Source organism: Cheilinus undulatus, linkage group 18, assembly GCF_018320785.1.
Source record: "Cheilinus undulatus linkage group 18, ASM1832078v1, whole genome shotgun sequence".
Lineage (NCBI taxonomy): Eukaryota > Metazoa > Chordata > Actinopteri > Labriformes > Labridae > Cheilinus > Cheilinus undulatus.
The window spans coordinates 29051330-29076102 of NC_054882.1; the positions used below are offsets into that span (position 1 = coordinate 29051330).

Here is a 24773-nt window from a genome sequence, read left to right on the forward strand (position 1 = left end):
TCTGTTGAGTAGGCTTCTTACCAGGTTTTGCTGACACAGCCAGTAGAATTGCTGGAATTTCTGAGACATGAGCAGCTGAGCACTTCCCACTGCACTTCTGATTTTGCCTAGGACTGAGGAAACACACACCCAAATTGTATCAAGAACGGCACACACACTACGGCGCTGTACTTTCTTTACAGCACATTTCTAAAAATCTATCTTCAATGTGCCGGCACAAATCAGGTTTTGGAACAACACTCACTTTCCTCTGACAGATCGTTCTCTTCAGCCTCTGCCTCCATCTCTTTACACCAGCCCTCCATCCTCTTGGTCTCTGTGTGGAGCAGCTGCATGAACCAGCTCCCATCCCTCCTCAGGGAGGGGGACGCCCTGCCCGACTCACCCGGCGAGGTCACACTGTCCCGTGGAGAAGGGGGTTCCAGCTGCCACGTGGACTCGCTGGTGGTCTCCCTGGGACTGGGGGGCTCAGTGGGGGTACGATAATCCTCACGGTAGCTGAAGAGACCCTGGGTGCGTACTGTTCGAACTGCCCCATACTGGGTGGGCGTACTGGGCTCGGAGTGACGCTGGAAGCCCCCACCAAACTGCAGACCCTTGTCCTCCATGATAGGGAAGCCCTCCAACTCCATATCAGCCTGTACTGCTGCAGTCACACTATTGGAGCGTTTAAACCTGCCCTGTCTGAGGTTAAAAGACAAAAATACACATTTATACCCACAGAGCAATAAGGCAAACAAAGGCAAAAACAATGGGACTACTTTTCATAATAATGAGGATTTTTAATAGGCTGAAAATCCCACAGTCATTATCTCACCCTTTCTTGTCGTCCTCCACCTGGATTCCAACTGAGTGGTACTCCCGCGAGCCTTTGCTTTCAGACTCAGAGTCCGTGGCTGCTTCAACCTAATGTGGAGAAATGAACAAACCAAAAGTTCCTCTCATTATGTGAACATTTCCCAGTGCTTCTGGCTTTATTGGTTTGGGACTGGACAGAGCTCCTTGACTGCACACGGCCTGTCAGAAAGTAAACATTGCATGATTTATGGAGGCAGCAAAGGCAACGGGACTGAAGAGGTTTCCTGCAGCTTTTGAGGTTTCTATGGAAATCGATCCAACAAATGAACGAGGCTGGGCTGCGTGATATATTGCCTGCTATATCTGATAATGTACAATTAAATTAGAAATATCCATGATAGTTGAAAATCTTTGCAACAAACAGTATGTGATACAGAATAGGGAGGAGAAAGAACATTTTCTGTGCTATAATTTGCAATAATGAAACTGTTTTCCCCCCAAAGGCAGGACTCTATCTGGTCAAAGCAGTGCTTTTAATGTTTTCATATGAAATGGTAAATGGGCACAGTTGTAAAAATGAACCCATAGGGAGTTATCCACTGATTCTACATGCAGCTTCATAGAAGATCTTTGTTTAACAGACCAAAGCCTCACAGTTCTTGTAGCTCAATGATTAATTCCACTTGCATTTATCAAAATCATGGCACAAATTCAAACTTCTTCTTCTTCTCGAACTGCCTGTTGTTGATGCATGTTGTTGCATCAGCCCCAGTTCTTCAAAAAGATCAATAAATGATCCATGCAGGGTCTGCTGAGTCAAAAGGAAAACAACTGAGTAGCAAAATCCCAGAGAGATGCTCAACGCCTATGTATGTCAAGTATTTTAAGCTGTTAGATCTCAGGTTAACAATCCTAGATGGGAAACAAGATAAGATAAGATAAACTTATATATAAATATATATATAAAATGCATATTCATGAATTGGAAGGAGAGGTGACTCATAAAGATCCAGTCAGTCCCCGCATGGCTGTAATCCTGATCCAGCTGCAACTTTAGACACTCTATCCCTGCCTGGACCTCCACATGGACCCAGACATCTTACTTGCTTTACCATCACTGCTCAGTTCTCTTGTTCTGCTTCTATCTATAACTTTTTCTTCTTTTGTTCCACACCCAACTCTGTTTCTATTATACAACGTCTTTGCTTTCACTTCTCTCTTTGTCTAGTGTTCACAATCTCATACTGGCTTATAGCACCAATCGTTTTATTTCTTTTGCTGTCATAAAACTGTCTTTGTCTTATTGTCATTTCGGTATCTCTTCTTTAGTGTCTGCAAAGTCTTTTTTACTCTGACTATACCAGAAATAGGCTGAAAATTAAAAAAGAGAGGCATATGGTCTCTGCCCAATATTGTTTTTCTGCTGTGGGAAATGTTAGCATGATATCATGCTAAAGTAGGACAGTGAACATGCTTGGACATATTCAGACCAGCATAAACATGTTGTAATTGTGGACACTGAACTTCCATGAGTGTCCACTTAAAGCTGGCTGCAAACACCCTGTAGGTTCTATTTTGTGGAAATTTGTGCCCATTCATTCTTAAGCATCTATAGAACATCTATAACATCTATGAGGTAGGGCACTGACTCGCAATCTCATCAAGTTCTTCCACTCAAACTCACCATCAGAGTAAATCTGTGACTGCTGAATGGTCATCAGAGTAACTCTGTGACTGTTGAGTGGTCATCAGAGTAACTCTGTGACTGCTGAATGGTCATCAGAGTAACTCTGTGACTGTTGAGTGGTCATTAGAGTAACTCTGTGACTGCTGAATGGTCATCAGAGTAACTCTGTGACTGTTGATTGGTTATCTGAGTAAATCTGTGACTGCTGAATGGTCATCAAAGTAACTCTGTGACTGTTGAGTGGTCATCAAACTAACTCTTTGACCGTTGAGTGGTCATCAGAGTACCTCTCTGACTGCTGAATGGTCATCAGAGTAACTCTGTGACTGTTGATTGGTCATCTGAGTAAATCTGTGATTGCTGAATGGTCATCAAAGTAACTCTGTGACTGTTGAGTGGTCATCAGAGTAACTCTGTGACTGTTGAGTGGCCATCAGAGTAAATCTGTGACTGCTGAATGGTCATCAGAGTAGCTCTGTGACTGTTGAGTGGTCATCAAAGTAACTCTGTGACTGTTAAGTGGTCATCAGAGTAACTCTGTGACTGTTGAGTGGTCATCAGAGTAACTCTGTGACTGCTGAATGGTCATCAGAGTAAATCTGTGACTGCTGAATGGTCATCAGAGTAACTCTGTGACTGTTGAGTTGTCATCAGAGTAACTCTGTGACTGCTGAATGGTCATCAGAGTAACTCTGTGACTGTTGATTGGTCATCAGAGTAAATCTGTGACTGCTGAATGGTCATCAGAGTAACTCTTTGTATGTTGAGTGGTCATCAGAGTAACTCTGTGACTGCTGAATGGTCATCAGAGTAACTCTGTGACTGTTGAGTGGCCATCAGAGTAAATCTGTGACTGCTAAATGGTCATCAAAGTAACTCTGTGACTGTTGAGTGGTCATCAGAGTAACTCTGTGACTGTTGAGTGGCCATCAGAGTAAATTTGTGACTGCTGAATGGTCATCAGAGTAGCTCTGTGACTGTTGAGTGGTCATCAGAGTAACTCTGTGACTGCTGAATGGTCATCAGAGTAACGCTGTGACTGTTGATTGGTTATCTGAGTAAATCTGTGACTGCTGAATGGTCATCAAACTAACTCCGTGACTGTTAAGTGGTCATCAGAGTAACTCTGTGACTGTTGAGTGGTCATCAGAGTAACTCTGTGATTGTTGAGTGGTCTTCAGAGTAACTCTGTGACTGTTGATTGGTTATCAGAGTATTTCTGTGACTGTTAAGTTGCATCAGGAATATTTCCATCAATGACATTAAAATCCTTCTAGATATGTCCATAAAAAGCTTTCTGAGTGTGTGAAATTCATCAATCACTATCTCAATGTCACAAAGGCCCTGGTTCAAAACAAGGCATGCCTCTGTTGTGGGAAAATGTCATCCCTACCTTTGGTGTAGAGTGGCCAGTATTAGAGATGGGGAATGACATTTTTGGAGAGCCATTTTGTATTCTGTCGTGCCGCTTGGGAGAAGCTGTTAGCAGGGAGGAAATGAGTGTGGAGCAGCTTGCTGAGGTGACCTCCATTACTTTGTGTTAGAGGCAGAGTGAAGTCCAGCTCATGGAAAGAGAGAGAGTTTCATGGGTGTGATGGATGAGGAGTGAAGGAAAATAAAACACCTCAGAGGCTGTGAGATTTTTTACCAAGTACTATACCCACCCTGGACATGTTTGGGTAGAGATAACCAGGCATACACGCACGTATAAATACACACACTGCATCAGTGATTACAGTCAGGACTTCAGCACAGGTGTGCAAACTGTGAGCATCAGCAGAAACTTGAACCACTTTGCCTTTCATCCAAACACACAAACAACACCTGGTGACTTTTCCTGGCAGATGACTGTGTTTAAGGTTAAAAGCTTTGACTTCATCTTTGTGCTAGCTCATTAAAGCTCCAATTAAAAAAGTGTTTGTAAGTGGATCAATCAGTACAATAGAACACGAGCATGTCTCATTGAAAGAGTAGAGAAAGTTCTCTGAGATTGCCATAAAATGGTCCTCAAGGACTGGGTCAAGCAAAGTCAAACAAACAGCGCGTCCATGTGGTCAAAGATCAAAAACTACAGATATGTTGACCTTCCTGAAGATAGAGCTGCCAAAGAGGAAATGGCAAATCAATACAGAGGCAGGCTAATTCAAGTTAATTATACTTCCAGTAGTAACGCAGACTGATTGGCCTGATGATATGATGCCCATACAGCCAAAGCACTGAGCAATATGGATCAATTGCAGAGTCAGTTTGTCCAAAGTGTTCCCTGCTGCAAAGTTATCATCATTACATCTAGCTTCTCAAATGGCAGCTACTCTCAAACCTGTATTTACATGGAGCAAACTGTGAATTGAGAGCAAAGGCAACCTTCTTTTAACATACTGAGAGCTGTTATCAGGTTTCTACTACTCTGCCATGAGGTGATATTGATTTTATTATTGTTGGACTATATTTTGAAAAAAATTAGAGGACAGATCCACCAAGCAACAGAGTGGAGGCATGAATTAATTGCTATTTTGATTTTGGGCCTATCGTTTAATATATATATATATATATATATATATATATATATATATATTTTTATTTTTTTTTTTTTAAGGAATTTAGGGGTTAGAGATTCATCATATTGTTTTTGTCTTAAACTTCAACACAGGGTTCAGGGATATATTTATGAGTACATTTGGTATCTGCCAAAAAAAAATTCTGAGCTAGAACATATTTCCAGTTTTAGAGTTCTTTTTTAATTCACCTTTATTCATTAACAATATCTGGCAGCTACATTCATGGAAAAACCACATTGCAAAAATTACAGACTAATCACATTTCCTAAATAAAATAAAGAAAAGGTCAGAGGTCAAATCTGAGATATTACGTGTAGACTTGTTTAGGAGGTAGGTAGCCAAACGTTGGCTTGCTTTCACTTTGTTAGCTATAGCTAAAGCCAACAAAGCGACACTTGCTACATAATTAACATTACTACATAAACCAGTGTAGCTAAGTTAGCTATAGCAACGTGACCTTTAGCAAACATAGCTTAGGGTAACATAGCTATGTAGGCAACATATCTACGTATCTTGCATAGCTCCTTTGTGAGCTTAGCTTTAGCTTTGTTAGTGTTAGCTAAAGCTAACAAAGTTATGATAGCGTCATAATTAACATAACTAAATAAGCTTGTATAGTCAAGTTAGCTTTAGCAAAGTGAGCTTTAGCTAAAGCTAATGTAGCTATGTAGATAACGTACCTATGCATCTTACAAAGCTGCTTTGTGAGCCCAGTTTTAGCTATGTTAGTTATGTAGCCTCATTATCTTTTGCTAAGTTAGCTGTATCAACAGAAGGTTTAGCTAACCTAGCTAAAGCTAACTTAGCTATGTAGTTACGTAGCTCACATAGATGCTGTGTGGGCTTAGCTTTAGCTATGTTAGCTATGTAGCTACATTAGCTATGGAGCTACATTATTTACATAGCTCCTTCATCTTTGTAGCTTATGCTGCTAACAGAGGTACATGAGCTACGCCTGCTGTGATAGAATGTATTCATGGATGAGGACCATTTTTCCTCTTAGCAGACAGTTTACTTGGCTTTATCTATTTATTTTGATATTAGGTTTGCAGTTCAGGTCTGTGGTGCTGCGTTTGCCACGCTCCAGGGTGTGAATGATTGTCATGGTGTTGTTCCTTAAAAGAATAAATCAGTAAATAAGTGAGTAAATGAATAAATAAATCCATAGTATAGCTAATATAAATAAATTACATCATTATTAAATATAGTAACTCTGAAAAAGATATGATAGCTCCAACTGTGTTTGTTGTTCCCAGCTCTGTGTTCACATTGACAGCTAATGCTTCCCTGTGTCATATGTGTCATACATGTTATTTCCAAAGTGACTGCCTGGTCCTCTCAGTGACATTATTTGTAGAGATGCATTGTTATTGCAAAAGTACAATTCATAGAGAACCATATCAACTTTAGGCTGCATATCTGGACGGGGAGCAGTTGTGCAAACGACTGCACTCAGTCCTGATGCTGAGGGAGGGGTGAGAGAAGGTGGGAAGCAGTGTGCTGAGGGCCAGGTTTGTTTTGATTTGATTTGAGTGACATCTACTATGAAAATCAGATATTGAACCTCTAACTGTTCTCTTAAAAAATTCCTCTTGACTTAATTTGAAATTTGGTCTAGTTTTTGGTCTAATTATCTCATTTAGAGCATGCACAAGCCACAATCTAACAAAGAATTTCAATAGAAGACCAATTATCTACTTTGATACTGACCTTGCTTACTAAAATGAGCTACCAGTGTGATTTTCCCCAGGAACTATATCTCAGGGCCAGAGGATTCTCCCTCAGGATATTTTTCCAGTATAAAAATGGAATTTACTTTACATCTGGTATCATAAAACATTTCTTGGATTTTTTTGTGCAGTTTTGTCAGCTGCTCCTGCTTACTTAACAGTTTATTTACTAATCTGTGCTTCTACTGGGCTTAGTCCTATGTCTAACATATTGCTTTAGTTCATAGTATTTTGTTTTTATAAATGGGTGTATTTTTAGCCCTTCTACCTTCTACTACAGACTGACTAAATGTTTCTTTCTTTAGTAATGTAGGCCAGGTGGCTTGCGTGGGCTGTTGGCAAGGAAAGGCTTTACTCACCTGTGCTCCACTGCCACATAATCGTGTGTATGTGGTATTTTCACACCTTTTCATCACTATTTACACCTGTCGAATCTATTTTTTTTTCAACATGTACGTGAATGGAGCCATGGCATGTATCTGGCAGCATCTCCTCCCTCACAGCCAAACAGCTAAAGCTGAATCTTCACCCAGTTTTTACTCTCCATGGTGGCAGTGTTTAGACATGGTGTCTGTATTAAAGTGTATTCAACATAAAGTTTGAATCATTTGTTTTATCCTTATTATTGCCTTTTTTTTGCTTATCCAGCCCTTCATTACTATAAACACTGCAAATCTAGCCCTTCACTTGACCTGAGCTGACAATTACAAAAGTCCTCCCACGTATGACAAGGGCCAATTTAAAAGCCAACACCTGTCGCTGCCATTCAGCACATTCTTACAAACATCTGCAAATCTCCTAACGGCTTCTACTTCCTTTCTATTCGCACTAACGGTGTTCTGCTCATTCTGCTTCCCACTTATCTCACCCACATTCTGTTTGATCTGTATTTTCCTCTGTTAGTAATGAATGAGCTACTTTGCTTGCTGATTTGGAAAGATTGTGCCTCAGCTCAGCGTTGCCCACCGTGAAGTTTGGTGGAGCGTGACAACGGGATTTTAATGTTGCAGTTCTGCATTTAAAAATTAGCCTGGATTGTCAGCGTGGGTAGGTGCCCCGATCATCATTGGATGACTGAATATAACCCTGAAGAACTGGAAACTGCAACTGTAAACACTGCATGTGTGGGAGGTATTTCTGTGGGGGAGAGAGGGAGGGGGAGGGAAGTTTTAGAGTATGCAAATAATTGGATCAAGGCCAAATTAGTGTCTTACCAATGAGTTATAAAATCATTATGATGACATTAGTAGGATTCCGTCTTCATTATCTACTAAACTTTTGAAATAACTACTCATGTTCTACCTTTATTGATTTGTAATGATAGATCACACAGAAGCTAAAGGGACAAGCTTTCCTGACATGTCCTAATCGTGATCCTTAAGTACAAATGATTTTTTATTTACAAACTAATTTTATTGCATTTTTTATTTACTAGCTGGGGCAAGATTAGAGCAAATGAACTCTCCTCAGACATTTCTTTTACTATAGTGGGATATTGCTTGGGATGAATGACAGTGAAATAAAAGGAGTTTATTCAGTGTTTGAGCCTAGTGACCAATAAAAGAAACTATTAAACTATCCTTTCGTGACAATATTTCCTGGCCCAGAATCTTTTAGTGTTTGATGAAGCAAAAGTTTACCTGTCAAAACACATTCTTGAATAAAGAACTGAATCAGAATCACTTTTATTGGCCAAGTATGATTATGCAACAAGGAATTTGAGTCTGGTTAGCTTTGCACTCAAAGTACAGGAATTACACATACATACAAAATAAATAAAACAGAAAGAAGTTGAAAAAAAGATTTAAATATTCACAAGCTCTTGATAGGTATTTGTTTTTTTCCGCAAAAGTCAGTGTGCATTGATTGTATTGTTGCAAGATGTGCAAATGGTGCAAGAATGCTGACTAGACATGATCAGTATATAAGTATAAAATATGCAAGTTAGTTATTAGTATGGAAAGTAGATTCATTAGTCCATTTTTGATTGAGCCTCAACAAATTCTAAACAAGACTTTACTGATTTGGGGTTTTTTTGTGACTAAATGGTGACAACACTGTAAATGGAAAACATATTTGGAACCAACATACTAACAATATTTTGATTTATGATACCCTGATGGATTACGAAGGCTTTTAGCGGTACCGATGGTGTTTTAGGGGTAGAACCAGTAGTAGCCAGGGCCGGCCAGGGCCCCTTGAAATCTGATTGGCCTCCCTAAGATCCTTAAGATGACTGGCTATTTGCCTTGTCAGCCATTAACTAGCCATTTAAGCATACCCAATAACTAAAAATATCTTAACCATCATAAGATTGGCTTTACTAACTTTACAATCCTCAGAATGAGGCATATTAAAGTGGCCCCACCATCCTTTCATATTTTCATATGCGGCCCCCAGTGGAAAAAGTTTGGACGACCCAGAGGTAACGCTTTTACCACAGTGAGCTCTCTTACAGAAAAGATAGTTCAGGATTTTACATTAAGCAGGGCAAAGGTGTTTCTTTAAAGAAAGTTCTATGTTCTAACTCTCTGTGACTGTTAAATGGTCATCAGAGTAACTCTGTGACTGCTAAGATTCTTCTGTGCTGGTTGTGCCAGAGTGTCCAATACAAGTACATCAGCTGACTTTTGTCAAATGCTGGTTGAAGAATGTGATACCATCCCACAGCAATGTGTGACCAGGCTGGTGACCAGCATGAGGAGGAGGTGCCAGGCTGTTGAGGCTGTGTATTATTCTCCCATATGCTAATGAGGCTCCTGTTTGTTAAATGAATAAAGTGTTAAATTGCCAATATGTCTTCCAATTTCAATCCTCCAATTCACCAAACAAGAGTCAAGAGCAAAATAAGCTGTTTGGCATTGGGAGAGAAGATTTGGCAACATTTTCACAGGTGCAACCCACATACTCAGCTCTGCTGCTCATCCCACAAAGGCATGTTCCTTACAAATGTGGCACCATTTAAAAGGGGAATAAATAGGATTTCCAGCAGTACAAGATTTTCTGCCTAGAAGCAAGATAAGTTTAGTTGGCACATTTAATTTAGGATAAATTACAGTATGAGAGTTAAAAAGGCAGCTGGAAATTCTGTGTTAAAAACTAAGAGTGGAAAGGATTACTGGGTAAAAGTTGCTGCTGGATATTCTCTCTGTTCAGATGACATAAAGCACTAAGTGTAGCAGGGTCAGTTGACTTTGAAAAGATGATTTATTCACTGACTGACTTCCTGATGGCAGTGTCTGACAGTGGATGGCTTTTGTGACTCCTCATACGTCTGAATAACACAGCAACTGCCCTTTACATGAGCTTGATTTTATTTTGCAATGACCTTAAACAAAACCAGCTGAGGATCAACTTTGCTCTGGACTTAGCACATTGGACAGTTTTCAAATAAGGGAGGACATTAAATTATTGTGCGGGAAAGAGAAAAACTGAGCAAAAGGCATATTCATGATTTAATATCAGAGGAGAGTAAATACAGACAAAGGGAATAATATAGGGCTTTACGGGATAAGAAGTGAAGTAAATCACCCCAGAACAACATACAAATAAGCAACATTTTCTCTGCACAAGGTAAGAGATGACAATGATGGCCATATTCACACAGTGATTCTAATGGTCTTTCTCTGAATTGACGGTGTGAACTATCACAGTTTTCTCACTCTTTTCAGCAGCAGACCTCTGGAGAACAACACCAGAACCTCTGCAACCATCAGAGAACAAGGATGACAAATCAAAGATACGATCACGCAGACAGAGGTGAAAAGAGACAAAATAGAACGAAAAACAGAGAGAAATGATGGAGAGGGAGAGAGGCAGCATGACCATGAGACTGGAGAGAAAGAGAAATCAGTACATGAAATGTAGACGGAGTGAATGAACCGTGGCGTGAACTACCATTCACTAAAACCCACTCCAGCATGAGATGAATTTGAATTGACGGGCTGCGGTAAGATGACTCATTGGTGCTATTTTTAGCTGCTTTAAAGAGAGCACTGTTTCTGTTTATGATTGGGAGCTGGTTTAGGAGGACTTATTTGATTGTAAATGAGACCAGACTAACCTGTATCCCTATAGAGGATCGAGGCGTCTTCAAGTACTCCTCGGCCTTGGACACCAGGACGGCCTTGTCACAGGTCAGCACCGAGCTGTGGCTGTCTGTAGACGGGTGTCTTTTTCCGGACATGACTCCAGCCGCCTCCATGGCTATGGTCACAGCTTTGGTGCTGTCCAGGCTGTCAGTGGAGTTATACAGGCCCCGTCCTGGGGTCAACCCCAGGCTGAGGCTTTCAGGTGCCCACATCCCGCCGTGAAGGTGTCGGCCCTCATGGTAGGCGTCCTGGGTGGACTCGGTGCTGCTCTGGGCCGTGATGGAGATGAGAGGTTTGGAGGTGGTGCGAGGTGGGACTGGAGGAGGGGTCTTCTTGTAGCTGGGTGTGTAGGTGATGGCTGGAAAATGGTAGAAATGTATAAAGGTTAAAATGAAATAATAATACCAAAAATCAAACCTTCAACACCACAAATCTGAAATGATTAAACTGTTTATTTTGTCCAGCAACGACTAAGCAAGACTGACTTTCCTACCATGCCTGCGCCTTTCAGTCTCAAGCCTCTATCAGGGATCGAGATTAGCAATATCATATTATCCCAAAAGGGCAAATTCAATGTAGAGCCAGCAGAAACTGCATGAACGAATGTAAAACAATTACCAATGGACTAAATCTAAAATAAACACGATTCAAAACATTCAAACTGAGTTATTTAAAAGGCCAATAGCAGCCAGGACAAATGACTTTTTAAGTGTGTATGTCTTGCATTTTAGTAACCCCTATCAACAGACAGATTAGGGCAGATTGAACTCCTTAAACAAGGGGTTGATAGGGTCAGCCATGTTGGATCGATCTTTCTTTAAAGTATTGGCATTTTTGGCATAAAACTAAGGAAGGTCAGTTGAAGTGTCTGCAGCCATGCTTCAAGATACTGACTACTTTTTGACAAAAAAAAAACCCTCTTTAATGTCAAAGTGAAAATAGATTTCTCCAAAGTAATGGCAATTAAATACAAATATGTAAGGTTAATTAAGTGGTTGCATAAATATTAACCCCTTTTAAAGTGACTGACCTACTTCAGCAGAGGTCCAGCCAGTTGGTGCTCATAGTCTCACAATTAGTAATATGGTGATCACCTGACTGAGTGACTGTAGTATAAAGACACTTGTATCTGGAAGATCAAGTCACTGGTTAACATTCCTGGCTACCATTACAACATGAAGACAAAAGAACACTCCAAGCTACTCAGAGAAAAATTTATAAAAAGTTTAAGTCAGGGAATCAATACAAAAAAAAAAAAAAAAAAAAAAAAAAAAAAAATCCATCAAGACACCTGTGACTACTCTGAAGGAATTACAAGCTTCAGCAGCTGAGAGGGACAGACTTGCTTACAACTGTTGCCCTGGTTCGTTAACAGTCAAAGCTTTATGGGGGAGTGGCAAAGAGAAAGCCCTTATTGATAAAACTCATATGAAGTCTCGTCTAGACTCTAGAGTTTGCCAAAAGGCGTGTGGGAGACTCCATGGTCCAGTGGACTAAAGTTCTTTGGTCTGCTGGGACCAAAATGGTGCTTTTGGGCCACCAGACAAGACGCCATGTTTGGTGGACATCAAACACTGCACATAACTGTGAAGCATAGTGGTGGCAGCATCATGCTGTGGGGGTGCTTCTCTGCAGTCAGCCCTGAAAGGCTTGTAAAGGTAGAGAGTAAAATGAATGCTTATTCAATCTGAAGGGGAACTGGTTGGAAAGAAAATGGTTTGAAGACATTTAGGTGAATGTTCAGGAGCGGGCGAATCAAACCCAGACCCCAATCCAGTAGAGAATTTGTGGCTAATTACATTGAGCATGATTGATTCATAAAATCAATAAAAGGGTAAAACACTCGGCTGGGGGGGGGGGGACTTCTTATAGGCACTATAGGTAAGACAGGTGGAGGCTGGGGTCGTGGATGAAGCAGAGAGCAGTGAGTAGGACGCCATATTTTAAAGGACTGTCTTGTTGAGAAAATGATCTGTGATTTGGTGCAAGAGCTGGGAGATAATAATTCAATCAGCTGGCTATGACTTTGGAGCAAATATACTCTTCGACCTGTCTTCTAACATCATTTCTTGTGTTTGCATCGCTCACATATCCTTACACCTCTTACTGCATTAAATAGTGCTATTACATTAGATAACACTAATGTGAGGGATAAGTAAGGTGAAGCATTATACTCGACCCATGATGCACATCTCACCATCAATCAGGTCAGAAAGCCATTCGTCCCATGTGTAATAGTCTTGTTTTTATCCACTGTGTCACATTTTTATTTCATTGTGACAAAATTCACAGTGTGTGACTCAATGTGGACTTTCCTTATCTGAAAATATGGGCAAAAATATCATGCTGATACCATACAGCCCTACCCATTAATCATATGATAACAAACTGATTGAGATGAGTATTTCACACTAAATTTACATTTAATTTAACAACTTAATTACCTTAGGTTTAATACATAATGACCTCATTAGAATATCCGGTGGGCTAATATATCATGAAAATTTTAATTGGACATTAAAGCTTGTGTGATTATATTTTAGCTTGTAATTAAAAAGACTGACATTCATACTAATTCCTCTGTTTGACCTACAAAAGCACACAAAGCCATTAGAAGGACGCTGATTATTTCTATGAAGTTAATTCAAACACTTAAGGCTGCTCACCCTGCTTTAGGGTAGGTGTCATATTAACCTCATGCTCCCAAAACAGCCTTTTAAACAATTTTCATTACAAATTTTCATCATGAGTGGAAAGTTAGACATGAAAAATAAAGGATTTGTGACAGAAAACTACTCAGGAAAGACCTGAATCCTTCTACTTTGCTCATATGGGTTTCCAAAATCAGCAAAACCTGAAAAAAATCCTAACAAGATAATAATAATCTTGTAAGAGTGATTTTGTTTTAAAGAGATTGCATATTAACATGGACAGTGCCACAGCTGCCTAAGAGTGAAGCCTAAAATGTTTTAAGCTCCCCCTGCTGAATGGCTGCAGTATAGATCATAAACCCCACCTCCTCCAATGTTAACACATGAAGGTCAAAATTTAGAGTTTAGTATTTTTGTTTTGATAATAATTTAGTTATTTTCTATGAAAAGACTGGATGATAAAACATGTGTCCCCTTACAGAATCCCCTAAGTTTAATACATTTGAAATTAGAAGGTGTTTGGCATAATTTTTACAGCTTGACCAGCCCAGCTCTCCTCTGCACAACTTAACTCCAAATTACATCACCTGTGCAATATGTCATCCCCGTACTATTATAGCTTCAATTCAGTACAATGGAAGGTAAGCGAGTTAATTGGTGCATTTCCGCAGCATCCAGTTTGGATTAGTACAGTTGAGCCCAGTTTGGCATGATCTTTCTTGCATTCCTCTAGCCAACGTCAACCTGCCCCAGTAACTATGTCTCTTTTTTAGCAATTTAGATACTTCAGCTCATCTTATGAATAACAGCAGGTCTTTTGGCTCCCATTTGCAGCTTTTTATGTCTATTAAACAACAGCAAAAATGGAAAAAGGCAACCTGCTGTGAAATAGGAGCCAGCATTTAAATCATCTTTGGAGCATTGTTTTAATCTAACCAGTACCCAACAAGGATTACTTGGTAAATAGTGTATCACTGTTCTTCAGGCTGGATATGTACTTGCCGTTCACCTTGCATCCGCGTATTAGTCTGGCTGTGTTATGAGTGTTCTTGAACACATACACTTTATGGACAAAAGTATCTGGCCACATCTGTTAATTATTGAATTCAGATCAATCAGACCAGTTGCCACAGGTGTATAAAATCAAGCACCTAGCCATGTAGTCTCCATTTGTAAACATTCGCAATAAAAAAACTGGTCGTTCTGAAAAGCTCAGTCATTTCAAGCATGCTGCTTTGTTGGATGCCACCCTTGCAATAAGGCAGTTTCTGAAATTTCATCCCTGCTGGATATTGCACAGTCAACTGTAAGTGATATTATAAGAAAGTGGAAGCATTTAGGAACAACAACAACTCAGCAAACACTGTGCAAGATCACAGATTGTAGCCAATGACTGCTAAGGCAAGTCTGGGTTTGGTGGATGCCAGGAGAACGTTACCTGCCTGACTGAATTGTGCCGAATGTGAAGTTTGCTGGGGGAGGGATGATGGTAGGGGGCGGCTTACAGGGTTTGGACTAGGCCCCTTATCTTCGGTGAATCTTAATACTTTTTAAAGATTTATTTGTGGACCTTTTCATGCCTTTATTTGATAGAGGAAGGACAGTGGATAGACTCGGAAACAGGGAAGAGAGTGGGGAGAGACATACGGTGAAGGGCCACAGGCCGGATTCAACCCCGGCCGCCCACATACATGGGTAGCGCCTTAAACCACTCGACCATCTGTGCTCCCTGAATCTTAATACTTTAGCATAAGACATTTAGGACAATGCTATGCTTCCAACTTTGTGGCACAGTTTGGTGAAGGCCTTTTTCTATTCCAACATGACTGTGCTCCAGTGCCCAAAGCAGGGACTACAAAGACATGGTTTGTGGAAGAACTTGCCTGGCCCACACAGAGACCTGACCTCAACCCTATTGTGGACCTTTGGGATGAACTGGAGCAGAGATTGTGAGCCAGACCTTCTTATCCAACATGAGTACCTGAACTCATAAATGCTCTACAGAATGAATGGGCACAAATTCCAGCAGAAAAATTTCAAAATCTTGTGGACTGTACCACCAATCTTACATTCCTGATTGTGAAGGTTTAACATCAACTTTTAAGTACAATTACTACCCCAACAAAATGGTACTTAAAGTGTAAGACTATACAGATTAGCTTTTTTTCCAGCTTTTGACAGTGGAAACACAGGTAGCATGGATACTGTAATGAACTAACCAGATAGCTTGGCAGAAGTGCACCTAAAGGCCATAAACTTGTGGTTTGCTTCTGTACAAATGCAGAAGCCCCTTTCCTTCACTTTCTTCACCCTCAGTGCTGACATGAGGGAGAGAAAGGCTGACGTCACTGAAAACTTCCAGGTTTTTTTTTTTTTTTACATATCTTAGTTCTGCAAAAGCCAGAGAGTAGCAGAGAACATCAAAGCCTCGGTGAGACGCTCATCAAAACATGCACAGAAAAAAAAAAGGTAATCAACAGCCCTCGTGAGTGGAGGATTCTGGTGAAAAGTATGACTGGAGTAGGTTTGACAGCTCTCATCTCCTTATTCTGTCCATTTCATGACAGAGAGAGGGGGGATTACTTCCTTTCAAGTGCAAATAAGAATATGGACTTAATCCAGGGAGAGATGGACTGAGGAGCTGGTCATGAACGCTCTCTAGGCTTTGTCGAGTCTTTAATTTCAAACAAGGCTTTGAAAGAAAAGCTCACTCGCAGTAGTTAGAGGCTGAAACGTCTGAAGCGGCGGCTGTGTTTGGATCAAATCTGAGAGTGTGCCAGGCACCTCTAAGCCAAAAACAGGCTGCAGGTGACGTTACGGGTTATCGTTTTCCCTGACAAAGAGGCAGACTGTGCTAAGCTCTCTGTTGCTGTTTCTGTCTTACAAATGTTTACATCACACAAAGCAATTAAGGAAGTCCTTATGAGGCCAGAATCAGATCCATTTTCAGCTTTAATGAGCTGCCACCCTCACCCAGGCCCTCCAAAGTTGTGGTGTAGAATTAATAGTGTTTCATCCTAATTATACTGTAGCCTGAACAACAAAATAAAAGAACAATAAGATAGTTATCTGCTCTTTCCCTCTGCTACCTCTTGTAGAAACAGAACCATTTACGGAAAGGATTAAACCAAAACGTGCACCTTTTTGCCCCTTTCTCCCCCATATTTGGCTCACGTTTAAAAATAGACTCGAGATGTCTGGTCTATGAAGAGCTTTCTGCTCTGAGGGCTTAATGACTCACACGGCTGTCCATTCACAAAATTAACTTCTCATGGATGAAGAGATGTGTTTGGAAAGGATGACGAACATGGGGAGAGAGAGGGAGATGCAGAGGGGAGCAAGGAAACAGGAGGAGAGGGGATCTGTGCGGGTTGGAAGAGAAAAGGTTTGTGTGATAGAGAGCACGTATAAATCAGGGAGCGCAGAGAGATCAAGGGAGGGAAAGAGATGACCCATTCAGGGGGCATGATTCAGCAGGAGGACAAAAATAGAGCCATTATAAGCAAGCCAGCCCTGCAAAGGGGAGTTATAACTCTTGTTCCCATCTTGGCCGTGGCAGTATTACTCAGCATTTAGATTTCATCTATACTGAGCGCAGCCAGGGCACACTCACTCACACACTCACTCACCTGCTTGCAGCTTTGAATATGTTCTGTAAGTAAACGACAAATATAATCAACAAAAGGCCAGCGTTTGGGGAATGCATCGCAAAGTAGTCCATTAGAGAACTCTGATTTTATTGTAAAAAGTTATGTAACACGTTTGCTCTGCAATTCTAATAATCTGTTAAGTAATCTGCCTTGAAAAAGAAGACTCCTGAAGCTTTTAGTCAGCTTCTGTTTCTCTGCTACATCTTACCAGGTAGCTGCACCAGCAGGAGGTCATCCCATAACTGTGTAAGCATGCAGCTAAAGCTAAGACAACTAGTATGGCAGAGAGGGCAGCATTTACTTTAAGTAAAGATCCCTACTATCTTTAATTGCTGGGTGAAGGGGACAAAGACATCATCACTGTGATATGCAAGTTCAATAACCTGTGTTGTAATGTTTTTAATGAATACAGCTGGGCCTAATACTGTACATTTTCACTATTTCCCCTTTAGAATCAACGTTTGGATTAGACCCTATAACCTGCAATCTCCATGTACACCATCTGTGCCATGGTTTTGTTCCGACTGAAGGGCAGCGACCTCGTCCACTGGAAGCGCTGTGCCATGGCACACAGCCCTGATCAGCAGGCAAAGATCACGGGAGATCTGCAAGTTCACGCATGAATACTATGTCAACAGCGGATTATTTGACCTTTTAGGAGTTAATTTGTCATCCATTCTGGTATAAGTCCATGATATAATTGCTAATGCCTGGGTGTGTACATTAGGAAGTTAGAAGGTTAATGTTGGATTAAGAATGTGTGGTTTTATGTTTAATCTTTTGGCTAAATTTTCCCAAAAGTTAACTTTTTCTCGTCAATGGTGCACTTGTAGCTCCTCGACCCACTACTCTATAATTTTCCCTTCCTGTTTGGAGCTTTCTGATCAATGGGGAATGATCTGGCTTGGGGGTGGCACCGAAAATAATCTTGTAGCATTCATCCAATCACCCTCTGAGAATTTTTTGAAAAGTCCTGCTCTCCTAACCTGGCACACCAGATGGATTTGTTTCACACAATCATCCGGTAAACCACTCATAGACAGCATTTGAGGAAGGGCAGAGCCTTTGAAAAAAAACTCAGAGGGTGATTGGATGAATGTTCTGTCACATCTTTACAGGTCAATCAGAGCAACAAAACACGTGACGTTGTCGCCCCTACTGAGGTGTGTGTGCACAGCTACCGAGGAATAGACTCCATATAGAACTGCATAATGCAAACCATGGCGACTGTAGGCATGTCAGTACACGACTTTTGTCATTTTTGAAAAGAAAACAACTCACTGCTGTTCTTTGTTCTTCTTTTAACAAAGAAATGTTGTCAATTTCTGATAAAACTGGCGCTTTAGCAGCAACCACGCTAATGTCTTCCGCCATAATTGCACCGGCCTCTTGTTGCTGCATGCTTACGTCACGACTTGCGCCTGAAAGTACTGCCCCTTGTCGCTGATTGGTCCTGTCACTCTCTAACCAGGCCCAAACAGTTCACACGGGAGCTTCGCAAGATGGATTCACCAGTGAGAAACACGGAAACGGGCGTATCCATCTGCTTTGCAAGGTTACTGCTCTATATGGGAGGTGTCCCAGATAATGTGAAATAAATCCATAAACTCTTCTTTAATTCCAAGTTTAAAAAGGAAATATTACTGAATCTTGTGTGGTCTATCATTATTAAGAATAGCAGTCAACATGCAGGCAACCAGTTTCAAGAGTGCTTTTTTGTATTAAGACATGACAAAGGTTGTGTGAACTTAAGCAGAAAATGTGAGCTGGAATAAGTAAAAAATGATTTACTACAATTATTATGCTTCTGTTTAAGCTAGCTTGCGTCCAAACTGGCTGACTTTAAGTCCACTTGACTCTCCACAGATTGCCTGTCTTATCCCAACACAACGAAAATGTTTAAGGTTTACGAGCTGAAATGTCCAAACCAAGAAAAAAAAATCAGGACTTTTGTCAGAAGAGCAGAATCAAGTCCGAAGTGTGTCTGATTATCTTAGCCCACAGAAGGATGGATTTATAACCTGACAAGGCAACCAAATAAACCTCAAGGCTCCCCTTTAGTTCCCTTGAGTGGTTCATTTTTACAATTTAACTAAGAGCAAATTTGGCAAAAAATTAAGACCACTGAAGTAGATAATCAGCAGGGGCACCCAGTGCCTTTCTACCTAACCTTGGTGTCCTTCAGAGTAGTCATGTGTGGAGCTAATTTAGGAGTATAACTTTAGTGTTTTATTGGATCACCACTGTAAGAGAGAGATGAAATATGAAAGCTACTTTAAACACTGAAATGATTTTCTGGTCTAATTTCATTCATTCATTGGTGATTTAAGCAAAACGAGCATCAAGATTCGGGTTTGCAATAATATTCAGACAGAAGAACAACATGCAAACTAAAAAATGTTTTTTCAGACAAAGACAAAAAGGCTACTTTATTTCACCACAAAACGCAATCCTGAGCAAAATCAACTATAACCTGTAGAAACAAGTTAATATATCCAGAGTAAAGACTCCACTAACCCCCATCTTTTTGTCTCTCTTACACACATTAAACTACAAACTAGCAGTGTGCCAGTGAAGCTGATTAAGGTGAGACACAAAGGCAGTGATTCAAACACTCCATCTCTGTTAGTACCTCTCCATCTATCAGGCCTGGCTTGTATGCTAACATGGGGGCGGGGTAGGGGGAGAGCTGAGTGGTGCGCCGTTAAGAGTCTTTCTCCCAGATTGGATTTATCACTGTAAAGGGAATGCAAGCAGTTTGTTTTTGCAGCAGGCTTTTAAGGATATGTAAATGATCTGGAGGGAGGGAGAAAGTGGAAGATGGATGGTCAGATTCATTATTGGCGATGCCACTAGTGATGCAGGAAGAATAATAAAGAAATAGGTATATAAAAAGAGCTAAAAATAGATGATTAAAACGGCAGTCTTTATTTAAACTCAGTTAACCAAGACTGGCTTGAAGATGTGCAGAGAGTTTTGATGAATCACTGAGAACACAAATACTTTTGCAGCATATAAAAGCCCCACTGCAGCCAGTATTCCATTTTACGAGTGTCTGTTAACCTGAGAGGAAAAGAAACTCTTTTCTATGTTGCCTTAGACGTTGTCTTGCTTTTTCAAAAGGAACACTACAGTTACTTTCTCAACTTCCAAACACAATCTTGTCATTTAGGATTTTCTTTTGCACAAATGGCACCTGGTTAAGACAGCAAAAAGATGCACTTGCTGGACCACAGATAATACCACAGTCACAAATTCACATGTATTTTAACCTCCAGAGACCCGAGCTTTTATTATCTCCGCCAAGGAGGTTATGTAATCGGCAGGGTTTGTTAGTGTGTTTGTTTGTTAGATTGTTAGCAACATAACTCAAAAAGTTCTGGGTGGATTTTGATGATATTTTCAGAAAAAATCAGAAATGGTAGAAGGAAGAACTGATTAGATTTTGGAAGTGATCTGGATCACCGTCTGGATCCAGGAATTTTTTAAAGGATTCTGTACTATTGGGAGATAGGGCTAATGGTGGAGGTCTGCCCTCTCCAAGTGCTTTTCTAGTTTGCTATACATTTTTGATGCTTCCTTCTTGTTTTGGATTAGTAGAACCTGATAAACATAATAAAGTTGGCCAGCTGATCCAAATTATTGCCCTCCAGCTCCCAGCTCTTTCCCTTCACATAGCAGTATGTTTAAATACTTCTTACATACTTCTCACTAATCCTTGCTTGCATTAATGCTGGTGCACCACACTGCTGCTGCTGCTGGAAAAGCTTAACCTCCTCCACCCCAGCCTCCTCCTTTATAGCATAAAGCTTATTGCACCCTCACATTCAGATTCATGCTACTGCAGACTAGTTGCTTTTTAACTACGATAATTATTATATTTCCACAGTTTCCTTTATTTTATGTCTTCTAAATTTTTCGCTGCTAAACTTTTCCATGGAAATATAAAAAGGAATAAATATCAGTGTAGACTTATTTTTACCACATGCAAACTCTTGGTTTCTTTCCAGAATCTTCCCAAGGTATGTTTGATTATAAAACTATAATAAAGTCCCAATGTCCTCATACAAGTTCTTGCTAATAATTCTAATAAAAATGGTCAAATTTGAATGCCATATGGAGCTGTAAGGGTTCGATATGACATAAATAAATAAGTCTCAGTCATAAAATGTATAGGGCTATTGTACCTTGACTACTTTTCTGTCAGGAGTGTCTTTGGTCAGAATGGTGGCCATTTTGTATGGACACTGATAACTGTAATAGGTTTGTGTGACCACAAAATTGCTGACAGTGCCCACAAAAAAGACTAGTAGGTCTATGCTCAGCAAAATAAAGAGTGATGGTGCAGGAAACCCAAAATGTAATATCCCCATATGAGGATGCTAGGTCGTAGGAGGTTAAAAAAAAGAATACTAGAACACCTATAAAGAATTCAGAAATCAATATTTGTCCGTAAAATTTTTCTCCAGTCTGCATCTCTGCATGAACAGGAGTCAACAGACTGTTCTGACTGGGCTGTGAAGGGAAGGATCGCCAGCTCTAGTCCTGGTCTGCACCAAAGTGTAACTAAATATTTTGACTGTAGTTCACCAGATCACCTTCTGGGCATTATTCTTCAGCAAGGAACAGAATTCCCAACAAAAGGCCCTCTTTCTTGTGTAGGCCCATAATCGGACATCTTTCAATTAGTGCATGTCCAGTTTGCACATGTGGTTGAACCTTTGTTTGGTCAATCATGCATGTGCACGTACTCCTGGCCTATTACTATGTATATTGATAAATTAAAGAGTGTAAACATTATGGGTGTATTCATGCCTGAGGAATTTTGTAAGTTTAAAACAATCTCTTGTGCACTTGCTAATGCCTGTTTGTTGGCTTTGGGATGTTGTGAAAGCTCGAACTAATAACAGATCTAAACTTTAGTGTGCTTAAAAATGGAAGTCTCAGTTCACTTCAAAGAGTACTAAAATTCAGTTCACTGTAAATCCAAACCAAACAAGGGAAGTGAACAAAAAAGCAGTGCATTGTGGGTTGAATTTGGTCAGATATTTCAGAAAAGCACAGCATCTGTAAACGGTGCCAAATAGGCTTGTAGGGTGTGGCTAACATAAGCATTTGTAGCACCTGCAGCTTTCAGGATGAAATGCACATGCCTCAATCATGGTGTTTCCCCCTTTGACCAAGATGTGGATTGATGTGTATTCAGAGTAGAAATACCATTTGGATCTCAGCACCTTGCTGAGTCCCAGAAAGCCCAGCTACAAAACAAATCTGGGTTATTCCACCACATGTGTACAGTATATGTCTGACCTCTCCTAAAGTTAAAAACCTAGTAGTTTTTTTAAGCATTTTTTACAGTTCAGTGAATATGACAACTCTTAGTCATCTTAACCACAAAGAAAACACCTAAATGAGAATATTTGGAACTGGGGTCTTGGGGGACATGTTGAACACAATCAAAAAAAAAATCTAGTCAACCTCAAACAAACGCAAAAGTAGAACCAGAGAAGGTATGTTTATAGTGTTTTGTTTTTTTCTGGGCTGAATTATTTCTCAGTGTAATTTTGTAAATATACTGTAATCATACTAGTAAATACAGAAATAAAAAATATTTGTATTAGGGCTGGGAAATTAATCGAATTTAGATGAAATTACGATATACCCTACTGCAATTTTTTAATTGCAAAAGGTGCGATATTTCTTTGACCTGAAATATATTTTAAAATATTAGTTTAAAGCTTGAGAACGTAACATTCGATGAGAGCCATGTAGAATCAGTTCTACGTACTCCCCCTCCCTTCCTGTTCTTCTCTTTGTTTGAGCTCCATAGCTCCGCCCCTCTTCTCACATACCTCCTCGCGGATGTGCATGTCCGCTGAATCGAATACTGATGGTAGCAAAGCTCTCGTGGAGTGGTTTTGCTCCACTTTTCCACTGAAATCAATGGCTGGATTACAGGTCAGAAAACACTTCTTCTCAGCATGAACAAATTCTACATAAGACCGAACACCGCTGGTAACTCTAGGCAGAAGCACAATTACTACAGCGGCCAATAGGAACGCTCCCTCTGACCTGAGCTGTGATTGGCTGCGCGTGCTAGCCTCCTCATTGGCTGGAGCATCGTCCCTTGCTGGTTTTCCTCAAGTGAGAGTGCAGCCATTGCAGAGGTGTGTTATTCTGTTAGATGGCTTTAATAACATGACCCTGATTCTTGTGCAGTAGAGCTATGTTCCATCCATCATACAAACATTTTAGTGTCATTTTTTTGAATAGTTTGCAAAAAATGTGCTTTCCTATCTTAATCAAAATAAGAGTGACATAAAAATGACCATTCCCTTTTTATGCAACATTTCATGCTGAATTTTCAATATGAGTCAAAATAACTGCAATTACATATTTTTTTATAAATTGCTCCGCTCCAGTTGAATCTATTTAATGTTTTTCTGGTTAAAACATTGATGGCTTGTGTTGGTTGAAAATACATAGGATGAGGAACTTAAAAAAATAACTGCACATTAAATCACAATATTGGAAAAAATAATCGCAATTAGATTATTTCCTAAATCGTTCAGCCCTAATTTATATTAAGGGATATCTAGCTGCAACAGATTCAAGTGCATTGTGAAAATATGACCATAGAATGAAAGGGAAAGGCGCTGACCAATTAATAATGTTCAGACATTAAGAAATTCTTTAGTCTTTCTTATGTGAATAAATATTTTTTTAAACACAAACTCCTCATTGCAAGTACAATTATCACTGCATTCTCACTGGAATCTCCTTGTAGTTTATTATTCTCATAGAAGTCCACATTTGCGTTCTCTAGCTGTGAATGTGTGCTAATTGGAGATGCCCAGCATTACTTAAACTTGTGCTTAGCGGCCTGTGGCCACAGGACGACTCATTAAAATAACATTTCTCACAAACAGAGCAATGGATTAGCCCCAGGTAGGAGGTTTACCTGGGGTTTGCTGAGGAGTCCGATCAATGCTGCAGGAGGAGGGGAGGCGGAACTGGATCCCTGAAAGCAAGTGAGTGGGGTGGATATTCAGAAATGTGGGCACATCTGCCCAAAGACATAAAGTACAATTTTTCAAATTACAGACACAGAGGGAATTCAGGGAGTAACTGCATGCTTTGAGAATCCCCTGCACAGAAGAATAAATCCTTTTGGAGAAATTAAAAACAAACAAGAAACTATGAGGCTGCTTTAAAAACAATCTACACAGAAATATGAAAGCCAACCAAGACTTTAGCTAGAGCACCATCATAGGTTGACTGGAACAATTTTTGAATACACGTCAGCACAACTGATTTCAATTTCTAACCAGTTATTTTGCCATGCAGTCCGTTTTGTTTCCTTTTTTTTATTACTTGATTTTTACACACAGGGATTTGATGTTTACTGGGCAAACACAATGTTTGAGTTTGAAGTTAAAAACTCAAAAAACAGTATTTCAATCAAGCACCAGAGGGTTTTTGACCCTGTATAAATCATCTCTTGGTCACTTGCTTTTGGTGTGTGTCTCTTTAAAAATAGGCTCCTTCTCACTCCACCGCTGTCTTCAGTTGGGTTTGCACGGCTGCGTGGCAGTGAGAAAATACTAG

The 24773-nt window shown here is 40.2% G+C and overlaps 1 protein-coding gene across 1 annotated transcript in view; it reads right to left on the reverse strand.

The window, feature by feature from the left end:
- Positions 1 to 24773, reverse strand: part of dlgap2a (discs, large (Drosophila) homolog-associated protein 2a) — a 141507-nt gene that overhangs the window by 11013 nt on the left and 105721 nt on the right. Inside the window, exons 7-11 of the mRNA XM_041812843.1 lie at positions 24127 to 24186; positions 10837 to 11222; positions 818 to 906; positions 245 to 684; positions 22 to 113 (exon numbers count right to left, since the gene is read on the reverse strand). Of these exons, the coding sequence (XP_041668777.1) occupies positions 22 to 113; positions 245 to 684; positions 818 to 906; positions 10837 to 11222; positions 24127 to 24186 (1067 nt within the window). The remainder of the gene's footprint in view (positions 1 to 21; positions 114 to 244; positions 685 to 817; positions 907 to 10836; positions 11223 to 24126; positions 24187 to 24773) is intronic.